Genomic DNA, 22,597 nt, shown 5'->3' on the forward strand with positions numbered 1-22,597 from the left:
TAATCGATTTATATTCCTGCGATCCAACTGAATCGATCTGTGCTCCACAATTCAGCATTCCGGACGACATATATCGATTACAAATCGATTGTATCGATACTTGGAAACTCCACATTGGATTTAAGTACAAAAACAGTATGGATGTGTGTTTGTTTGTTTGTTTTTTAGCACTTTAGACACGTTAAACGTTACTGGATTCAGTCTGCCTGTCTGTGACGTCATCAGTACGCAGCGGCCGCCGCGTGAAACTCTGAACAACAACAAAACACAGCGTGGAGGAGACGACTGCGAGCGAGACATTTACAAACCAACTTATCGATCCAGTGGAAACATTTTGGCTTTTGCAAACACGGAGGTGTTCTAAATAAGTTGCTCGCTGTTTGTAGAATATGTAGAAGCCAAATAAAAAACTACGGAAACACGACGAATCTTTCCGGCCATCTACTAAGGCGCCGCGGGATTAAACAACGCCGACAGTCAGGACCTCTAGCAGCGTCACCGCTGCAGCAGCAGCAGGTAACTGCAGCTCTGCAGACGCCTCAGGCCTCGCCAGCACCAAACTCATCACAGTAACAAGTTTATCTGTAAAGACATGCGACCCTACAATGTGGTTGAACATCCGGAGTTCTGTGAATTGATCCAAACATTGTGTAATTATTGTGTCATGTTTACATTGAAAATGGCACTTGATTCAAATAAAAGGTTGATACATTTGCCATTAATTGTAGTTTGCTTGTTTATAATATCCATAATTAATTTAAACCTGATTTCCTTACAAGAAACAACAGGGATCTCGGAAACTTTGCCTGCACTGTCCAGTAAAGTTACTGAATCGATTTCAAGTCACTGAATCAAATCAAATCGAATCGTTCTAAATGAACCCAGATCGTCCATGAATCAAATCAGCAACCATGAATTGTGATTTGAATCGAATCGAATCGTTGTTAAAATGAATTGTTACACCCGTAATATTAACTGTTCATCAGTGGACACCTCACTGCTGGACCACAGAGACACGTGTTCTCCTGCCACTGTCGACGGTTCTTCACCACAGTTAAGAAGATATTGTCTTCTTATTTCATGTGATTCCTAATGTTTTGTTTTAATTCTATTTATTGTATTGAGTTTGTATACGTGTAATAGTTTTATTAACACTAATTGTACATCTTATATAACATTGTAATTCATATAGACTTCTTTCTTCAGGTCTTCCTCCTCTGTGATGTTTCCACTTCCCAGTGAAGACACACTGACTGCCGAGAGGGCGAAACACACAAAAGAAGCTGAACGTCGGCAGCGTATTCAGTTGCACTGGACGGAACATTTGGAGATCACAGATACAGAATCACACCCGTCCCTGCTGCTCTGCACCGGCCACCTGCAAGCTTTAGAATTGATTTTAAGATTCTACTGCTTGTTTTTAAGGCTCTGAACAACCTCTCCTGCCGACGCCAGTGAGCTCTGAGACCTTCAGGCAGGACTTTACCAGCTGGCTTATTTATATGTTTGACGGATTTTATCTTATTTATTATGAACTGCTTGATTGTATTTTGTATAACTTGTGTGCGTATTGTTAAGCACTAACTTTGTTTTGAAAGTATAAATAAAAGTAGTTATTATTTCCTCAGGCCATGCAGGACCCCTCAAAGTGTGTGGTTGTGGAGATTGGAATTGGACCTGCATCATGGGTCAAACGCTGAAATCCAAAGAAGTACTAGCAGAAGTACCACCGTTTGAAACCTTTATTTGCCACAATTTCAGCTCATGGAAAGTCGTCACAGATAAAAGCAAATGACAAATTCAGCTAATAACCTCGAAGAACTCCGCACCACCTGCTAAGAAGCACCAAGACATTAATGAAAGGTCAATGTTTTACATCATCTACTACAGCTAAATAAAAGTTATCCTCCAAGTGATGCAGCCAGCAAAAAGCAACACATATGAATGTCTAATGTTGAGTAAATAATCAGTATTAAAACCAACACACATGATGAGATAATAACTTCTTTAGTGTCATTTCAACACAACAGGTGGTTACATATTGGAAAATCCCTACATGTGAATTGTATATAGAAAGAACAGCTGATAGCAAAGCATGAAAAGGTTTTGGTAATACAAAAACATATTAGAATCAAAGTTCATTAACAAGCTATACAGAATATCTGGACCCTTTGTAGAGTAAAACTATAACAAAACCTATAGTTGAGAGTTTTACGTTATAAAAATAGTAATTCCCCACACACACATTCAGTAGGAATCTGATGTGGACCTCGCACAAGTCTATTCATTTGTTTGTGTACCGATGTCAATGAACTCGGACTCTTCTGGATCAAACCCGGGTGTTTTTGCTTAAAAATGTGTTTTCTAATCCAGCTCAGTATGTAGGAAGAGAAAAGATATACAGGTGAAGAGAGTTGTGAGACACACTGGTCCCGGGTCAGTACACACATTTAGTATTAATATATATGATCGGCTGCAATCTGCCGTCCCTGCAGGACTTGTTCGCTTCCAGGACCCTGAAGCAGCTAAAAAGATGGTAGCCGACCCCTCTCACCCCGGACAAAACCTGTTTGTGCCCCTTCCATCTGGCAGGAGGCTGAGGTCCATCAGGACTAAGACCTCCCGCCACACCAACAGTTTCTTCCCGTCGGCAGTCGGGCTCATCAACAGAGCCGGTCCCCCACTGCCTGACTATAACATCCCACCGGTCACTCCCCCTCATACTGCACACGTCACTTTAACTGTAATTCATCACTTTGTCGTCACTCGTCACTTTGTTACTTTATGCTTAAGATTTCTTTTTTAACTTTTTTAATATTTAAAATGTTTAACTTTATTCCCTTGTTTTATACTAACCCATAGCCTTATTCTACTAACCCATTGCATTAGCATTTCATTTTACTTTATTTTATTACTTGTGCACTGCTGTCTTGTCTATTGTCACATTGTCTACTGTCACGCACCAACCGCCAAGACAAATTCCTTTTGGTAATAAACGTTTCCTGATGCTCCTGTTTTCTTTTAGTTTAGTGGTTGCAGACGGTTCTAAACTCTGCTGAGACGCTTCGATTGACGCGTCACCTCGGGGCCTTTTCTCTTGTGCGCTGACCGAGGGCTCTTTTCTTTGGACACTTTAGCGATGCGGCGTCTGGATCTGGACTGCGGCGTCATCGTCACGGAAGGAAGTGACCTGCCTCTTAAAACCCTCTCCCCGATCACGATAGGTTGCTCCTCTTCCTCGGACGTATTCAGCTCGTATTCCTCGCCTTCCTTGCTTGCGCCTGCTGCCTCTGTACCTGAGGGACATTGGGCTGCCTCGTTGCCGTGGTCCCCATCTGATGCGACTGTAACCTCCTCCTCCTCGTCAGTGCCTTCCTCATGTCGCTCCCCCTCTTCGTTTTCCCGGTAATTCACTTTCGGCCTTTTGCGTACAGATCTCCGTTGGGCGTCGTCTTTCTGTCTCCTGGATCTTGGTGATTGGGTGACAGGCGACGCTTTCTGTTGTTGCCGTGGTTCCGCGGCTGTGGTTTCCTCGTCTTCGGCCGAGGTCTTTTTGACCTTGGCTGATGGAGGTGGGACATTAAAACCGCCAGTCACAGCTTCCACACTGCGGTCGTCCTCCTCCAGCACTCCGGCTTCCCCCGTCGAGGCGTCCTTCGTCTCCACATCTTGGTCTTTCACCGTTTCCTCAGGGGATTCCTGCCCAGCCTCTACTTCCTCTCCCAAAGTCTCCTCTCCTGCTCCCCCTTCCTCCTGCTGACACTGTGTGCGGGTCCTTTTGGCGTTCCGTCCCGGGGGGGCAGCAGCAGACCTTCTTCCCTTCCTTGTCGTGGCTCTCGCTGCCTCATCAGGAGCCTTTGCCTCGTCTGTCTTAGGGGTCTCTTCAGCTCTCTCCCCAAAGGAAGCCTCTGCTTGTCCCTCTGCAGCAGACGGTTTCTCCTCCACGGTCTCTTGTTCTGTGAGTGATTCTGCGTTTCCTCCCTCCTCATTACCATCCTCTCCTTCAATCTTCTCGCCTGTGCATTCCTCTTTTCTGTCACTTTCCTCGAGCAGCGCTTTGGTTTCCTTATCGAGTAGAGCGCTTCCATCGTCTTCCTCTCGCTCCCCCCGACACGGTGTGCGAGCTCCGTCAGCTGGCTTCCTTCCCTTCCTCAGAACTCCAACGTCTGCTGCTGGTTCACCTTCTCCTGCCCTTTTCTCCCCTTGCTCATCAGCGTGTTTCGTGGTGGTTTTACCTTTTGCGGTCTTTCTTCCACTTCTCAGAACTCTTTCAACAACCGGCGCTTCCTCCTCGGATGCATCTTCTACCTGCTCGTCCTTTGCTGTCAACATCTGCTGTGCACGTTCTACCACTTCACACGTGGAGGTTGACTGTTCTTCTTGCACTCCGTCTCGCTCTGCGACGGCTTCCTCTGCAACAAGCGAGGTCTTTTCCTCTTCATCGATAGGTCCCTCCCCCTGATCATCGTGTGGGTTGACAGCTTCCTCTGCCTCTATATGTTTGTCTCCTTCACTTGGATCCCTTCCGTCGCGTCTCTCTCCTTCCTCCTGATTAGTCACTGGTTCTCCCTCCTCCTTCTCAGTTGTCCTTATACCCACAGGGACATTCACCTGTTCCACCGGATCTTTGTCCTCCATGGGGTTTTCCCTCGGTTCCCCTTCAGCCTTGGCAGCATCCTTTTGTACAAGAAGACTCTCCTCTTCAGCTTGTGTTACATCCTGGGCGCCGTGGTTGGGTTTCTGCAGGTCCACTAAAACCACTGTCAGCTTTCGGAGGGAAGGAAGCTGGTTTTCCGTTTCCTCTGCTGACGGTGTGGCCCCGTCTTTGCCTGCTGGAAGTACAGCCAAGAGCGTGGCCGCTGACGGTGAGGGTCTGGTGGTCTCTTCTGGTGCCGCTATGACTGTAGCTGTGTTCTCCTTCTCTTCTCCTTTGTCCACATCCTCATTCTCCACCTCTACGATATCCTCCTCTGGGGCTTTCACCTCGTCCCCTTCTGCTGGGGCATCTGATCCAGGCCCCGTTTCATCTCCCACGGCTTGTTGCTTATGTTCTGCCTCAGCTTCCACATGTTTTTCTAGGTGTAAACCCTCCTCTTCGTCAGAAGCAACTCCAGTAAGCGTATGTCCTACCTCCTCCATCTCTTCATCAGGCTCCTCTGCTGCCTCTTCTTCCACTCCTCCCGTAGCCTCGACACATTTAGATCCCTGGATTTGCTTCCTGGTCCGTTCGGATCTCCCTTTAGCTGTGTGCGTTGCAGCAGCGCCCCCCCGTCTCAGTGTTCTTGTCGTCGCTGCTGGTTCTTCTTCACCGTTTTGGGATTCTTCTTCATCCCACTGCTTTCCGCCTCTTGCCGATTTGCGTCTCGCTGTGGCTGTGCTGGTTTTTCTTGTGTGTCTCACAGCTCTTTTCCCAACAAGTGGTGCCTCTTCCTCCTCCAATTGCCCTGCCTCCTCTACCTCAGCTGGTGGAAGGTTCCCTTCAGCAGCATCTTCTACTGGAATGTCTGCCTCTCCATGTGTACCCATCTCAGAAACAGGGCGTTCCTCCGTGTTCCCCTTTGCCTTTTCAATGGTACCTTCGTGCACAGTAGGTTCCTCAGTGGCTAGCGCTTCACCGGTTCTTCTTTGCTCCACCTGGGGGGGTTCCTCCATCTGTTCTATGGAGGTTTCTTCTTCTTCTGGTGCTTCTCTCTCAGCTGCAGCGGGCTCCCTCTCAGATTCTTCAGGGCTGTGTCGGGGATGTTTCAGGGTGTTCCTGATGGTTCTTCCCCTCAAAGCTAACCCTACATCCTCTTGCTTGCTGTGCCGAGTAGATCTATGTGTGGGGGTCGTCACCGTCCTTACGTTGGCTCTTCCACTTTTTACACTTACAATCTTCTCTGACGTTGTTGCACGTGTTGATAGACTCGCCTCTTGTGGTGATACTCTCAACCCAACTTGACTTTCTTCTTCAGAGCCTGCCAGCGCGGCGGTGATTTCCTGCTGACACTCCCTGATTTCTGACGCCACATTCTCAACTGCTATGTGTGAGTCACAGGAGCTGCTGTTCAGGTTCTGCGGAGCGTCGTCTTCCACTGGTGGCTCCTCGGTCGCAGGTGCTAATGTAGCACCAGCTTCTTCTAGGTCTCGTTGGGCTTCACGAGCCACGCTGGACGTACCCTAAAGATAAACAGAGGTAATCATGAACAAACTGCTGTACTGATCTGCAAACATGTCAATGGGAATTTGCTGCATATACACACGTCGGGCTTCACCGATCCAGAGACGTGCAGTTCTGTCTTCTCTTGTGCAGAAGCTTGGTCCTTGCTGGGGGTTTCTGCTTCAATATCCTCAATTCTAAAACAAGGAGATACCACGCTAGTTTCATCAATTATAGAGTGTGAGGACAATCTACACCCATTGACTTTGGGGCACATAATACTGGACTTATTTGATGGCCGCTGTGGCGGTCCAATGCATTGTGCTGCAAACACGTGATATACAGCACACAGTCCCTTGGTTTCCTGCCCTCCTGTGCTTGTGATTGTCTGCCGTGTCCTCCTGTGTCCAATCACCTGCCCCTCCCCTGTCTATTAACAGCAGGTGTGTCCAATCACCTGCCCCTCCCCTGTCTATTAACAGCAGGTGTGTCCAATCACCTGCCCCTCCCCTGTCCATTAACAGCAGGTGTGTCCAATCACCTTCCCCTCCCCTGTCCATTAACAGCAGGTGTGTCCAATCACCTGCCCCTCCCCTGTCTATTAACAGCAGGTGTGTCCAATCACCTGCCCCTCCCCTGTCCATTAACAGCAGGTGTGTCCAATCACCTGCCCCTCCCCTGTCCATTAACAGCAGGTGTGTCCAATCACCTGCCCCTCCCCTGTCTAACAGCAGGTGTGTCCCGTTCATTGTCTCCTATTAAAGAGTTTTGGTTTGTTTTGTATTTAGCTTGTAGGCGTTTGGATTTAGTTAAATAAAGTCTTTGGAGTTTTCCTGGACCAAAGCAGCTCAGTACGATGCCAACAGATGGTGGCGGGTTGATGTGGGCGCTTGGGCCTGTGTGGCTTCCCTGTCATCACATCGTTGAGCTAATTAGAGTGACATCATGAATAACCATCTCCTGGGTCTGTAGTCACCTCCAGCCAGTCTGTCTACAATTGAGACCTCAGCATGAATGTACAGGTACATTAGAGCGATGTTGGATTTGGTTTTCTCACAATAATCAAGGAGAATGGAACCGTACAAGTATCCAAAAAGACCCAACAATATCCATTCCTGGTAACATGGTTTGATTCGTACAGACCTGATGACTTTTTCTGTCTTGTCTTCTCCAATCTTTTCTTGCATCTTCCTTCGTTTGGAGCCACTACTCCCACCGCGGGCTGCGGGGGGCACTTCTGCCTCTGGAGGGGTTTCAAACATGAACATGCAATCTAAAGACCCTTTTACACCGAGATAGAAAACGGAAAAGAACGCAGCCGCGGCCCAAATCAAGGCGGCTCACAGCTAATGTCCGTGTAGCCCCGTGTGCCCACGTTGAGAGGGGAATTACATTCCCTCCTTGAACAAACAGCAGGACCAAGTTTAAACTGTGGATGAAACATGATGCTCACCTGTGGTGGCGCTCAGTACCGTCACTTCCTCCTACGGATCAAAATGACCGGTGTTTTTAGAGGCTTTTTCTCTCAAATACATCATCTGCAAATTATAAGCATAAGAAAGTACCACGATGTCCCCGGTGCCTCCTGCAGGACGGGCTTCTCTGTGAGTGGTGACCACGAGTGATTCGTCAGTCTGAGTGAAGATCAGACCCCTGGACACCGCTGAGGAACACACATAGTAGACAAGTAGGAAAAACTCATTATTGACAACATTTCCACTTCAAGATGACTCTGGCAGCAATGTCAGATCTCGTGAAATCTTGAAGGGATTCCAATGTTCGGGCTCCGCAAATCAGATGGTGTTCCTTCTTCCTACTCTGGTCCATGGCCCGGAGCTTCTTGGAGATGTTGGTCCTCTGCGTGGGACCGCCCACGCTCTCCACCTCCCACAGAAGGTGTGTGTCCCCCGGGTACTGACACAGGTATTTCTCACACACTGGGGAGCAGAGGGGAGTGCGTATTAATGCTATGAATACCAGCACACACGGCTGACTGTGACCGACTGCACAGACCGCTGCATGGGGCGGAGGGGCTGCGCCACTATGCCCACAGTCACAGTTATTTTAATCAATGTGACCTTGTCACAGAGCATCTTGTAGAAGACATTTCTTACCCCAAATTAAACCCACGAGCACCGCCTTCACTTCCCAGCTACGTACAGCTGAACCCCACACAGGACTCCGAATAGTACTCAGGTACAGTCGTGTTTATTGGACACGTGTTATTTGGGCGTGCCTCCTGCTATGCAGGACGGCGGTTCTGGTTTTCTGGGTGGACGTCATTGAACTTTGACGGACATTCGGTGAGGAGGCGTTAGCTTTGGCCTTGATGCATTCGTTGTGCTGTGGTTGTGTTGTTATGTGACACAACACTCGCTCCGCTCTACTCGTCTACCTGGAGTCCACTGCGGACAGAACGCTCTCTCCTCCCACCTTGGCTGACTGTTCGTTGAGGAAGCGCTTGATTTGATACGTGGCAGAGCACGCATTTAACGACGGTCGTGCTCATCTAATTGTGGCAGCCCAAATCGTGATTGCGATTCAAATGGGACTAACTGTGCAGCCCCACTAGGGTGCACCTGCTGCAGGGCGGACCGGCGTACCTCTGTACATGGATTTGGTGAGGGGGAACCTCAACCCCAGACACTCCTCTCTGAAACTTAGCACAAAGTCCTCGAGCATCTGGAGGCCAAAGCCTTGACGACGCAGATGTTTTCTAATGAAGATGGAGTCCATCACAGGAAGCTGGTAGCTGCTGCTTGGAAAGGATCTACAGAAGCTGCCTACAACAGAAACAAAGAGCTTCATCGTGAGGACATTTTCTGAAAGCCACTGACCAACACGTGGACTAAAGCACATTCATTACCTGCAGGTTTGACTGAGTAAAAGCCCACAGCCTCCCCATCATCCCAGAGGATCTTTGCGTAATCTGTGTCCCCGTGGCAGAGGAAGGGCAGCTCCTCACAGCTCATCTCCTTGGCTCGGTAGATGACACGGTTGAGGATGTATAACACTATTCTCTCTCCTAGAGACTCCACCTGGGGAACGAGTAGAATAACGTATGTCACCACATTTTGGTGTATGGAGCACAAAATATATAAATAACAGGGCGCCATCCTGAGCTAACAGGGGCCAAGCAAAATATAAATGCATCCATCTTCAAAGCCGTGGTGCAGGGCACGGATGGGTGACCAGCCGATGGCAGCGCCGACAGACAGACAGACAGACAGCGCTCACACTACAGTCTCAGAATTCATTTATGAGACTCGGATTTTGAAGGATTAAAAAACAAACAAACAGGAAAAACGTTCTTTAAAGTATTACAGAGTTTATTGTATTACAGAAATATCCATAATAACTAACCAATAACCACTATGACATGATTATGAACAAACAATCAACAGTATGCTTGGTTGTGCGTATGGTCACAACATCCTCTTTTAGAAGCTCTGAGTGTGGAGCGGTGGCCTCCACCCGTTGCCATGGGGACCTGAGACAGCTCACATTGAAACCAGGGCCAGCAAACACCCCCCTCGTACCTCCACAGTTCCGCCCCGCGTGGGATCTGCCGTCTTCAGAATGTCATCCACCGTCCACCAGCGGTCCAGCAGGAACAGGGCCACGGCGGTGAACGGGTTGCTGGGAGAGAAGAGGGCCAGGACCGTCAGCCTGTCGCTGGATCCATAGAGAGGGGTGAAGCCCACACTGGAAATGTTAATGGTGACCTGAGGACAGACAGACAGACACGGGCGTCAACACACCAGTTGACATCGCCATAAATGTTGGTGCTTAGTTTTATAACCACATTTTCCCACCATTGCAAGGATTTGGATCAGACTCCCCTACTAGTACACCACAATTTATTAGCTTGCTTACATTATGTGTTACCCGGAATCTGCAAAGAAACTACTAACGACATCTATTGGATAAATGTAGTGGTGGAGAACGATAAAGAGGCTTACCGTGTAAATGGCACTTTACAAAAAGGTCATTTTACTGATGAAGAAGACGAGCGGTGCGCTGGATACGGTGGAGACAGGACGGTGGTGGCTGGGGGAGGGCAGATGTACAGCAGGTGGGTCTTACCTGGGTGGAGTCAGAGAGGACGAGGTGTTCAGGGGAGTCGGGGTTGCTGTAGAGGAGGTCCTCCATGTAGTTGTGGGCCAAACGTTCCAGCTCGGCCTGGCTAACGCCAGCCAGGAGGTCCACGGGGAACTTCATTCCTACAGTGAGAGGCAGCGGTGACGGAGGACGTCCAACAACCACAAGTTATTAAACACGTCTTCAACCATCAAACCAGCAGTCAATTTCAAATCAATTGGAAAAAAACACTAAATTACACTAAATCCAGCAGCAAGGGGAGAACGTTTTAAGTACAAATTTGGCTCCAATATCGTCAAGATTTGGCTTCTGTTTTTCCGTAGTTTTCTTAAGGTCAGTCCTCACAACAAAGCAGCACTAGAGGACGTTTTTGTTATTGCCGGGGGAGAGGGACACGTTGGTTCTTGGTGACCCATTTAGTGTAGAATTAGGGAGGATGTCTGGGTGTTCCAGGGGTTCACAAGCGCTTGCCTGCTACCAGCAGACCCCAGTATGAAGTAAATGCTCAGGCAGAGGGTTGGACAGCGGACTATGAAGGTCTGGTCTGCCTGACTCGTTGATTCTTTATCTCACTCTCAGGTTTGAGCAAATTCAATAGTACCAACCGTGGCTCTGGATTTCCGTGGTCTAACAGTGTGTGTGAACTGTGCTGTCCGTGGTGCTGAAGAAGTAGGGCAGATGGACTTCTTCTCAGAGCCTCCAAACAATAAAGTGGACTATTGACTTCAGTTTCGAAGCAGGACAGACTTGCAACCTGATCCAATCCACCTGCCACAACAATTCCCAGTTAATCCTCTGTGAGCTCTTGTGAGCCTAACGATCGGTGAAAGACTGCGCCCAGTGGTCCTGACCCCAGTCATCACCAAGCGCCTCGAAAGGATGACACTATCGCACATCAAGAACGTCCCCCCAGTTGACCTGGACAGCCATCAGTTTGCGTACTGAGCAAACAGATCTAAGTCTCCATCACGCTTCATATGGCCTCGTCTCACCTAGAGCCCCCCAACGCATACGTCAGCATACTTCATTTATTGGCTTCAGCTCGGCCTTCAATACCATCACCCCCCATGGACTCAACACGATGGCCTTTCTACGTCACTCTGGATTCTGGACTTTCTTTCAGAATGTGAGGACAGGGAACCACCTCCCTGAACACTGGTGCACCGCAGGGCTCTGTGCTGGGCCCGGCCCTCTTCACCCTCTTCACCGGAAATGCTCGCCCACCTACTCCTCCAAAACAATAGTGAAGTTTGCCGACTACACCACTACTCATCTCCAACAACAAGGACACCGTTTGAACCCTAATGACCTCATGAGAAACATCCCGAATCAGCTGCCGGCCCTGATTGTTGCTTTTAATGCAAATCACTCATTTCACAGAACTGATTCCATAGAGCATCCAGCGCACACTAGCATTCGTTATGTGTCCTCCCTGTCTTGTGTTCCGCTCTGACGCAAACACTGTCAATGAGCATCAGCAGCCGAGCAGAAAGTCCAGTCTGTGTGTGTGTGTGTGTGTGTGTGTGTGTGTGTGTGTGAAAGCTGCCTGCATGTGCGCATGAATGGGTTTGGTGTGGTGAAAGCAGCTCCAGAGACCCCTGAGGCCCGCGAGTCGAGACTAGCACCAGATCCACCATCATCTCCTCTCTGCTGCCTCAAAGACACGTCAAAGCCCGCGACCAACTACCGAGAGGAAACTGTCAATCTCACAAATGTACACTGCGTTCCGGATTTTAATGGGCGCGTGTGTGTGTGTGTGTGTGTGCGCGCGCGTGGTTTCAGCAGTTGCCAACAGACACTAACACGCAAACTCACCACGAAGCTTTGGTTCGTCCTTCCCGTGCGCGCGTTACAGTGGAAAACATTACGCCAACTTGGGGGGCAGAACACGCGAAGCCCCCCAACACAAAACACCGCGCCACCACTTTTAGACTGAAATTTCTATAAGTCTCGCGATATAACTTAAAGGACACGCTCGGGCCGTAGGACATTTTGTCCCCGATGCTGAGTCCCCAGCGGACGCGCGTCCACACTTTAGTACCTGAGTCCACTCCAGCAGATGCGCGCCGTCCTGCGTTCTTCTCTCCGAATTCCAAAGTGTTCAGGGAACCAGACCGGGAAGGCGCGCGCACCGAGCCGAGCCGAGCCGAGCCGACACGAACCGCGGAGAAGTCACCTGTACGCTGTCACGGGAAGCGTTTTCCTACTTTAAAACTCCCACTGTTGAATTTAAATTGCGTAAGCAGCGCCGGCTGCGTTGTGTCGCTGGGGCACGAGGCTCAGTGCGCATGCGCGCTCGTGCAACCGCTTTATGTAACTGATCCGACGTAACCCGTTAATCCTAAACCCGCCCCACGGCCCCCCGCGGGGGGGACACCTTCACCGCCGCCTTTACAAACCACGTGCACAAACTATTGTAAAAGTCAACGTCCATTGGCTGTCTGCACATGTAAAGACACGTAAAACGTACATGAGTTCAATATCTTATATACTGTCTTAAGTGGGTAAATCAAGAATTGAAGTATTTACATTAGGATTTCTCTTTTTTGATTTTCGAATAAATTCTATTTCACCAGTAAAAGTACAAAACTCCACAGGACAACAGAGGACATAAATGAGTGCTTGAGCAGATGTTGTAAACTAGACAGGTGCCAGTCAGCACGTCGTGCACCCTGAGGTGCTCGATGCTCATTCAGGTTAAGTGTCCAGATCTCGTCTCCTACAAACGTCAACTAGTGGCCTTACCGGCCAGGAGGGCGCCGCTCTGATTGGTCACTCTGTGTTGGAGGGGCGGGACTTCGCAGAGGGGTCAAAAAGGTTGTCTCTGGAATTTCAATGCGATATTCATTACAAAATGTGTGTTCGCCTTTAGTGGCTCAACTGTGTCAAACCATCACACACATCTTTCAGACTGGCACCAAATGACTTCATCTCATGTGCTTCCCTGTTGTGTATCACTTTTGACTGGTAACACAACTGTGTCACTGATTGGCTTCTCCGATGTCATTTGTGAAGCTAACGTGCATGTAATGCGAGTTCTTTTGGTCCCAGCAGGTGGCGCTGTCTACTCATCCTGCAGCAGCAGAACACCACCCACTTCTCCACACATAACAACCACAGATCAATGGGACGGTTTGTCTCTGTTCGTGCATACGCAGAGACACAACCACGTCTGGTAGAAAGATGTCATCAATTATATTATATGTTCTAAAAGACGGACAAACAAAACATTACTAGAGACACTTAATAGGTAACTACTGCAGTCTGAACAGAACTCTATTCAAGTCCCGAAGTACTGAGACAGAGACAGAGACCGTACTGAGACAGTACTGAGACAGAGACAGTACTTAGACAGAGACCGTACTGAGACAGAGACAGTACTGAGACAGTACTTAGACAGAGACAGTACTGAGACAGTACTTAGACAGAGACAGTACTGAGACAGTACTGAGACAGTACTTAGACAGAGACCGTACTGAGACAGTACTTAGACAGAGACAGTACTGAGACAGAGACTGTACAGAGACAGTACTTAGACAGAGACAGTACTTAGACAGAGACAGTACTTAGACAGAGACAGTACTGAGACAGAGACAGTACTGAGACAGAGACAGTACAGAGACAGTACTTAGACAGAGACAGTACTGAGACAGTACTTAGACAGTACTGAGACAGTACAGAGACAGAGACAGTACTGAGACAGTACTGAGACAGAGACAGTACTTAGACAGAGACAGTACTGAGACAGTACTTAGACAGAGACAGTACTTAGACAGAGACCGTACTGAGACAGTACTGAGACAGTACTTAGACAGAGACAGTACTTAGACAGAGACAGTACTGAGACAGAGACAGTACTGAGACAGAGACAGTACTGAGACAGTACTTAGACAGAGACAGTACTGAGACAGTACTTAGACAGTACAGAGACAGTACTGAGACAGTACTGAGACAGAGACAGTACTGAGACAGAGACAGTACTGAGACAGTACTTAGACAGAGACAGTACTTAGACAGAGACAGTACTTAGACAGAGACAGTACTTAGACAGAGACAGTACTGAGACAGTGGCACCGTGAATCACCTAAAAGAATCCGAGACAAAGTCGTCCCCAGGCAGTGGAAGAGAGCTCATGAGCCATGAGACCCCCACTAGGGAACCACAGTACAGCAGTTAGAGGCGGAGATGGTAATTACATTTATTTATTCTCACAATTCTAATTTGTCCAGTGTATAATTACGCCTGCATTGATTGATTGACATGGTTCCTTAATGGCGGACTGATATTAAAACGTAGAAGCTCAGCGTCAATGTTGATGTCTCGTATTTGTTTTAAGTTCTTATCTCCTCATTAAATGAATCAATGTTTGTGTTCTGCAGGAAAACATGTCAGTTTTATCCAATAAGAAAAGTTATGACCTACAACTCTTATTGTTCCAGGTGTGGCAATGCTAAGAGGGGTAATCTATTTGGGACTTATTAACAGGGACCACTAATCTATGGTCAACCACAGGGCAGGTTCAGACAACACAGGCACAAAATTCTACACGATTATTTTTAATATCAAACTGTTTTCTTAAAATACAATCACAAATGTTCAATCAAATCTGCAGTCGATGCAGTATTACACCAAAAAAAGGAAGGTTTATGCGTCATTCAGGTTACTATGGAATGCAACGTACAGGGGACAACGTCCCACCACACGCAACAACAAACAAACCACACCAACTATACAACAAAACAACGAAGGGAACCACCAGCGGGATCAGCCAGTCACTCCTACCAGCGGCACCAACAGCTCCTCTTCATCAAAACAAAAAGAGAAGCAATATCAGCCAGGACGCACACACACACACACACACACACAGGAACAGAATGATTACATCACAACGCAGACAAACAGACAGAACAGCTTCAGCAGGTGAGCCACTGGCGGGACGTAGAAGCTTCAGCGTGGTGCACCACGACGACGCAGAGGTAGCAGAGACATCTATGAAACATCTGGACAAGCTGGCACATGTACACCTAAGCAGTACAGATGAGACAGCCTACCGTAGGACTTGTAGCTACGCATGAGGAGATCTGCACCGGCTTGAAGGCCACACTCTCCCACCTCCAACCTCAGCCGGCAGGCAGGCAGACACCAAACACGCTCCGTGCAGCACACGGGACGCCACACACACAATGGTCACCACGATACCTCGGCCGCAGCCTCCAGCCAGACAACCGGCTGACTATCGCAAACAGAGGGCTCATCGGCGACCACCAACCAGCTACCACTGCCAGAAACTTACCTAAAAGTCTAAAACCAGTTGAGCCTCACTGGACGCTGCAACAGCCACGCCAGGCCAGCCCAGGCCAGACCAGACCAGACCAGGCCAGACCAGACCAGGCCAGACCAGACCAGACCAGCCCAGCCCAGGCCAGACCAGCCCAGGCCAGACCACACCAGGCCAGACCAGCCCAGCCCAGACCACACCAGGCCAGCCCAGACCAGACCAGACCAGGCCAGCCAAGACCAGCCCAGACCAGTTTACCCCCGAGAAGAGGGAGGGATACACCCCTGAAGTGGATGAGCCGCTCATACATATAATCTCAGAGGCCCCGTGATCAAAACGACGGAGGATAATCGTTCACAGCTTGGTGACACAGGGGGGGGGGGCATAGATGGAAATCCACCTGATTCAGAACACCCCAAAACATGGAGATAGACGTGAGCGGAGCCACTCTGCCACACAGGCCCCTGCCTCATGTAGAGAGGCGCTGCTCGACAGACGAGACCTCCATTACGCCAGAGAAGCCTTTTCCCCCTCCGTCGGCCACCAGTTATAAACAGGCTTGTATCAGTCCATATCTGTTGGGGTGATTGAGCCATAAGGAGGGAAGATAAAGGTCACGGCGATAAGCGCCCACCTTCTCCGCGCCGCGTGCTGCACCGATGCTTTTATGTTGGTGACGTGCCACTCACTTTGTATTGTGTCTTCCTTTTCATCCTGTTGGGTTTGTTGTGTCGTTTTGGCGCATCCAATGGTGATATTTATGTTGGGACTGTACCCTGGTGCCCTTTAAATCAATAAACATAGATAATAGAAATACAAATATCATCTGTATCCTGGCAAACGTAGAGGACAGCCCCCCCATAACCCCTCAAGAAACTCCTGCTGGCCTCTTATCTCAGGACTCGCCTGCCTGTTTGTTTGCTCAGGTTGTGCACTCAGCCAGATGTTTGCATTGTCAGGCCAATGAGAGAGAAACCTGCAAATTACAAACAAGTATTTCCAAGCAGCAAATGCAGCCAGACAGCGAGTGAGTCCATAACATGAGACATGCAGCCATTTTCTCATTCAGGTGGGTGGGTTGGTGATGGATACCTTATCTCAAATAAACACGTTTGACCTCTGACCGTACGTGCACTGTTCCAAAGGGCAGATTTATTTACCGGCTTCCCATCCGTGCAGCGTCCCCCCCCCTCACGCACACATGGCTGGCTTCTTGAGTCCCGCTTTACTCCACAGGAACAAAGACGGGCTGTTACCCGGAGGAGCTCCGTGGAGGTGCGAGGCTTCGCCGCCACAGGAAGTGGGCGGGACGGAGGAGAGCTTGTATTTGGATAGGGGATGTGAGGCCTCTGACTGGGTCCCTTCGCCGTGGGGATCAGGCTCCGTGCACTCCGAGGACGCACTCATTCCCTTCAAATACACACAGCCCCGTACAGCTTGTAAGGACCATCTTTTTGTGGCCTTCCAGCTGATCGGAGGCCTAAAGTTCCTTGTATGAATCAACGTGGTGAAAAGGAGCGACACGTTCTCCATGATGGATTTGTCCATCACGCTCCGGTGGCGATGCTTGGATTGGTTGGGTAGTGGTGGTCCACAGTGTTCACGTCTTCCACCAGGAGGAGTTATATATCATTATATTTATTTCACGGACTTACACATGGTAAGATCATATATCTGTAAATCTATTTAATGTAGATTTACTTTCCATTACAAACACGTGAACAATTCTCATTTAAATCCTCATCACGTGAATGTTTTAAACAGCACTAATAGCTGGAACCAAAGTTATTTTACCTTGTGTGTTCAGATGGTGGGAGGCGAGGTTTAAGGAAACTAGTTCTTTGGGCCCAAAGGCAGATGGCAGGAAGTTTCCACGGGACGGAACGGGCCTCCCATCACTGCATGCAGGGCTCTTTATACATCCACAACGTTGCCCCCCAGCAGGCCCACATGTTTGGAATGAGCCTCGATACACAATCGTTTACAGCACCAGCTAAGTCTCTAGTTTTAAGTGAGGACTTGTGAGCTAAATGAGTTGTTAGCTGCTTCGGGTCTTTTTTGGAACGACCCATGAGAGGTATGGCTCCGGCAGTGGGGGAGCAGCTGAGGGCCACGTTGAGGTCTGAGATTAGAAGTTGTTGTGGTTGATTAGACCAGATGAAGAGGGACGTGGAGACTGTGTCCTGTTACGACCTAGTACACAGATAAAGAGTTCTTCATTGTGGTTGTAATGAGCTCATTCGGTCAGAGGCAAACGGGCTGTTGGTCAAAGGTTTCCTCTCTAACAAACAATCGGTGAGCTATAATGTAATTACTTTGAGTGGGGGAGGGAAGACTTTGCCTTGATGTCTCGTATTCTTGATGCCCAAATTGCTACAGAACGACTACCAACATGAGTAAGACGGTCCAGTTGGTCTGAAGGGGCTGAGCAAGAACCTTTTGCTAAAACAAAGTCTTAGATTCCAAACTTGAAAGGTGACACAGCAGCACTGTTGGTGAGGAGGCCGCAATGAGCCGAGGGGAAAGGTTGGAACCTGCTCAACATACCGGACCCGAGAGAGAATGATGCTCATTGTTCATGTGGACCTGCAGATAGACAGACATGTTGGGGGCGGCGCAGGTTTCCTATTCAGACTTCACCTGTCCTCTGTAACCTCAGCGCGCTGCAGAGCATGAATTGGGTTTATTGTGAGGAGAGGAGGCCCCTGGTCCACTACAGCCGCTCTGTGTCCACTCACGTGGTTTATGTTCAGAGTCCAGCGCACCAGAACATCCATTAGCAGCCGTGCTACAGCACAACGTCACACAGTCTTATTCATGAAATAACACCTACCCCACTCGCCCCACTCCCCCTACTCACCCCACTCCCCCTACTCACCCCACTCCCCCTACTCCCCCTACTCCCCCTACTCCCCCTACTCGCCCCACTCCCCCTACTCGCCCCACTCCCCCTACTCGCCCCACTCCCCTACTCGCCCCACTCCCCCACTCGCCCTACTCCCCCTACTCACCCCACTCCCCCTACTCACCCCACTCCCCCCACTCACCCCACTCCCCCTACTCACCCCACTCCCCCTACTCACCCCACTCCCCCTACTCACCCCACTCGCCCCACTCCCCCTACTCGCCCCACTCGCCCCACTCGCCCCACTCACCCCACTCACCCCACTCGCCCTACTCACCCCACTCCCCACTCGCCCTACTCGCCCTACTCGCCCCACTCACCCTACTCGCCCCACTCACCCAACTCCCCCCACTCGCCCCACTCATCGACCAGCAGGCCATCGCTTCACATTATTCTCGTGTTTGGCGTGTTTGCCACTAGTCATGATCATTCCAATTCAATTTGTTTAGACCAAAGTCCCAAGTTGTCCTCAGAGGACCTTCCGATCTGTCCCGGGACCCGACACATGTAACAGAGACACTGGAGCAGATTGCCTTGTTCGGAGCATCGGAGGCTTTCTCCCACGTTACGGTTACAATTTACAACTTGGGTTTAGTAATACACCACTTATCTGCTATGGTGGACATCCGCTGCTGCCTTTGAAAGGGGTCGTGGGGTCAACTGGGGGGGACGATGGAGGTTAAGTTCTCTATGCATAAATGGTTAATATATTGTCATTTTAGTGATAAAGTTAGTCTTTGCTTTATATGTCTGACTGAAATATTGATATTCCCAACAGCCGCATCCCTTTGCTGCGTGATGTAACCTGCTATCGTTAGCATCCGTGACCATGACGTCCCTCGTTGAAGCCACTCGGCCCATTTCAGGGCAGCACGTGTGTGACACGCATGCAGGAGACACGTGACATCGCTGTGAGCAGTTTACTGCTGGGTTTCTTCTGGGAAAAGCATTTCCTTACACTTTCTCAGAGCGGCTTCTGGGTGGAGGGCTGGGTGGAGGACTGGGTGGAGGAGTCAGGAGGTCCAGCCACGGTGCGAACTGAGACCACACATGAATCCAAATACCTCTTAAAAAGCACCATACTTTTATTCAGGGAAATTTCAACCTTTCTATATTGACTGTCGAGGTTTTCAAGTCATATCTATAACATGCAGCGTTTCATTGAGCAGAACTTCTCTCATCGAATCACATTCAACCATATTCAGGAGCAACTCGGGTGCCGTGTTCAGATTGGATATCATGTAGTAGCCCTAAAATAACAAAGGCACTTTTGGGGGATCAGATGCCTCGAGCAGCCGTTGAAAGGTGCAGAGTGATGTTTTAATACGTTCTTTGTAACCGCTGATAAAAACCCCGCATGTTGTCCTCTGTGCTGCTAAATATACCGATGACGCCATCGGGTGTTATAAAGTATTTCCACACCTTATTTTAACATTTTAGCTTGTCTAAATAAAATATAACATAGCAATGGATAATAACAGTTCACACTGGTCTCCCTCTGATCATTATACACCAGAACCTTCCACACTCAGCATATATTCTGCCACTCGGGCCGAGTGCAAAACAACCTTCATCCGTTTTGTTCTAGAAACGTTGGCGCCAACATGGCGACTGGGCTGAACCGGCAGCGGGGCCTAATAACTTAACCGATCCCGGATCCGCTTCACACATACTTCCGTTTCTCCATCAGCTTCTCCTCCAAGCACCTGATCAGCACCGGGTCCACTCTGGGGTCAAACTTGTTGGCGAACCAGTGTCCGTAGTTCAGCAGCCAGCGGAGCTCGGCCGCGCCGTAGATGCAGACGCTGCGCATGTGTTCCCCCGTGCACGCCGGGTAAAGGTTCCCCTCCAAATAGTTCCATTTGACCAGGCGCGTCTTACTCCTCAGGTCGCTGATGTCGGCCTCCGAGCGGGCGACGTGGCCGGGCACCCCGGGGACCCGCACCAGGGAGGCCCAGAAGTGTTCGTCCGGTGAGTACGTGTCGGCGGACCACGCCAGGAAGTCCTTCGCCACCCAGCTGCTGCTCACGTGTTCCACGAAATTGCGCGACAGGACAAAGTAGGCGCTCCCGATGAAGACCTCGATGCCGTGCGGGGGGGCGTCTTTGGGCGCGGCCGTCTTGACGGGAATGCGGCGGTATTCGTAGGGCACGTTCTTCAGCTCGTGGCGGAAGCTGAAGCGCCGTCTCTTGAGTTTGCTGGGCCGGCTGGACTCCAGCATGTTGCTCCCGTTCAGCTGCTTCAGCTCGGACACCAGCTCGCCGTTCGACTTGAGGGGGAAGTCCTGGCCACACAGGTTGATGACATACCTCCACTTGACCTCTGACCTCAGCAGGTCAGAGAGGCAGTTGAGGTCGGCGTTGAGCCTGCTGATGTGCGCGTACTCCACCGACTCCAATTTCGAGGCGATAAACACGTTGGGCAGGCAGCGGGCCAGGTTCTGAGCGGCTCTCCTGAAGGCCGGCGAGGACTTCTGGTCGTAGTGGATGCAGTAGACGTTGTGGGGGGCGTAGATGGCGTGAAGGATGCGCTCCACCATGGGCGCGTTCTTGTGCACCACCATGGAGTAAGCCAGCGGGAATCCCCGCTCCGCCTCCGACACCGGGACCCCCCCGTAACCCCTCGCTGTGACGAACGTCTGGCAGTCCGAGGTCAAGGCCACCGTGCCGTCGTCGTCCACGTTGACCGTGACCTTGCGTTTGATGGCGAGAGCCTTGCCCACCTCCACCGGGTCCAGCTCGTAGACGCCGGTGCAGTTGATGTCGTACGCTTGCGCCCCGTCGGTTCCCGAGAAGCCGCCCGCCACGTCGTAGTAGATGCCGTCCCTCAGCGTCACCTTGACGTGGACCAGCTTGAGCAGGCAGACGGCCAGCAGAGACAGAGACAACAGGAAGCACCTGTGTCGAGCCTGGTGGACGCATCTTCTGGTCATCCTGGGCAAACGGGTGAAAGCATTGTAATACGCGTGTAGTTATCTCCCTCTCAGGGTGGTGAACCACGTAGCACCGTTAGCTCGCTGGTCCTCTGCTTCCACATCTGACCCCCCCTCGCGTGTCGGTAGGAACTTACCTCCGTCTGAAGGTTCTCGCGGCTCCGCGCGGCGACTCGCGCTTCTTCTGAAGTTACGAAAGTCGACTGACTCATAGACGTCGTTACGCGGGGGGAAGCTGCGTCTCTCCGGGAGAAGTTACGCGAGGCGCATCACGTGGTACAACACCGGAGAGCCTCCGGTAACGTGTCTCCTGTTAGAGGGCTGAGCAGCGTCCTCGCGGCTCCTCGTTTAGTGACACATGTGTCATAACTTTATATTATTTTATTGGACCGCTGTGTGTGTGTGTGTGTGTGTGTGTGTGTGTGCGTGTGCGTGTGCGCGCTGAAGTGCCCGCCCACTGGTGCGCTCGAGCCAGGCTCCGCTTCGATAACCACAGTCCCGCTCGCCCGCCCGCACGCTGCCGGTGTATACTAGAGATTACGGTAGTGTGAGAACTGACTTCAAAATAAGAGCACTTCCACTGAACGTGTCAGACGCTTTCAATAAGTCTGTAAATCATATACAAATCTGATAATACATTAAAAGACTGGGACATAGATACAAAATGTCTATGTACAGTCTACAAAATAATAATTACTGCATGCAAACTATTGGCGGAAAAATGTAATTTCAATTGTTTAATTACTTATTCAAATTATATATATATATATATATATATACACATTTATTAAATAAAGATATTCTTATCTACCATTTAAGGCCCTCGAAAATCTAATTCATGAACCAAATTCTGCTGAATTTCAGATAAGATTTGAAAGGAAATGGTGGATACGTAATGATTTCACTTTACGTTGATAGAATTGCAGCTCAGGACAATAATTCCAAAATGAAAGCCCTTCAAAAGCTCTGACATGAGCCAATTCACCTGACATTTTAGTTTATATTTGATAGCAAACAACAACATACTATTTCCACTTCAGGTTGATAGTACACTTCCCCAGGGTTTGACTCTGTGATATTCAGGACACTCTGATGGACCATTTCCAAATTCAAGCCTCTCAAAATGTCTCTTGGATAAAGGCGTCAGCTGAATGACATGTAACGTATCAGTAGCTACAGAGTCATCCAGATTGTCTTGCTCAGGGACACTTCAACATGGGACATGTAGCCGGGGTCTGAACC

General features: G+C 49.7%; 1 protein-coding gene across 4 annotated transcripts; it reads right to left on the minus strand.

The window, feature by feature from the left end:
• Nucleotides 1-1,727: 1,727 nt before the first annotated feature.
• Nucleotides 1,728-21,885, minus strand: LOC120815082 (beta-1,3-galactosyl-O-glycosyl-glycoprotein beta-1,6-N-acetylglucosaminyltransferase 4). 4 transcript variants are annotated; one of them, XM_078087090.1, is made up of 13 exons: nucleotides 21,493-21,792; nucleotides 20,097-21,356; nucleotides 16,208-16,302; nucleotides 10,226-10,362; nucleotides 9,679-9,864; nucleotides 9,006-9,177; nucleotides 8,743-8,922; nucleotides 7,957-8,076; nucleotides 7,705-7,802; nucleotides 7,593-7,623; nucleotides 7,283-7,382; nucleotides 6,243-6,336; nucleotides 1,728-6,159 (listed from the first exon to the last, which is right to left on the minus strand). In XM_078087090.1, exons 2-13 carry the CDS (start codon nucleotides 21,353-21,355, stop codon nucleotides 3,046-3,048), a joined length of 5,586 nt encoding a protein of 1,861 aa, XP_077943216.1. In that variant the 5' UTR covers nucleotide 21,356; nucleotides 21,493-21,792; the 3' UTR covers nucleotides 1,728-3,045. The 4 variants fall into 4 exon arrangements, 2 of the variants coding, with proteins under 2 accessions (XP_077943216.1, XP_077943217.1); XM_078087091.1 differs by lacking the exons at nucleotides 1,728-6,159; nucleotides 6,243-6,336; nucleotides 7,283-7,382; ... (3 more) ...; nucleotides 8,743-8,922; nucleotides 9,006-9,177 and having other exon boundaries at nucleotides 9,739-9,864; nucleotides 10,102-10,362; nucleotides 21,493-21,885; XR_013452044.1 differs by lacking the exons at nucleotides 1,728-6,159; nucleotides 6,243-6,336; nucleotides 7,283-7,382; ... (4 more) ...; nucleotides 9,006-9,177; nucleotides 16,208-16,302 and having other exon boundaries at nucleotides 21,493-21,881.
• Between the last annotated feature and the right edge of the window lie 712 nt (nucleotides 21,886-22,597).

The sequence above is a fragment of the Gasterosteus aculeatus genome, chromosome 13, assembly GCF_964276395.1.
Source record: "Gasterosteus aculeatus chromosome 13, fGasAcu3.hap1.1, whole genome shotgun sequence".
Classification (NCBI taxonomy): Eukaryota; Metazoa; Chordata; class Actinopteri; order Perciformes; family Gasterosteidae; genus Gasterosteus; species Gasterosteus aculeatus.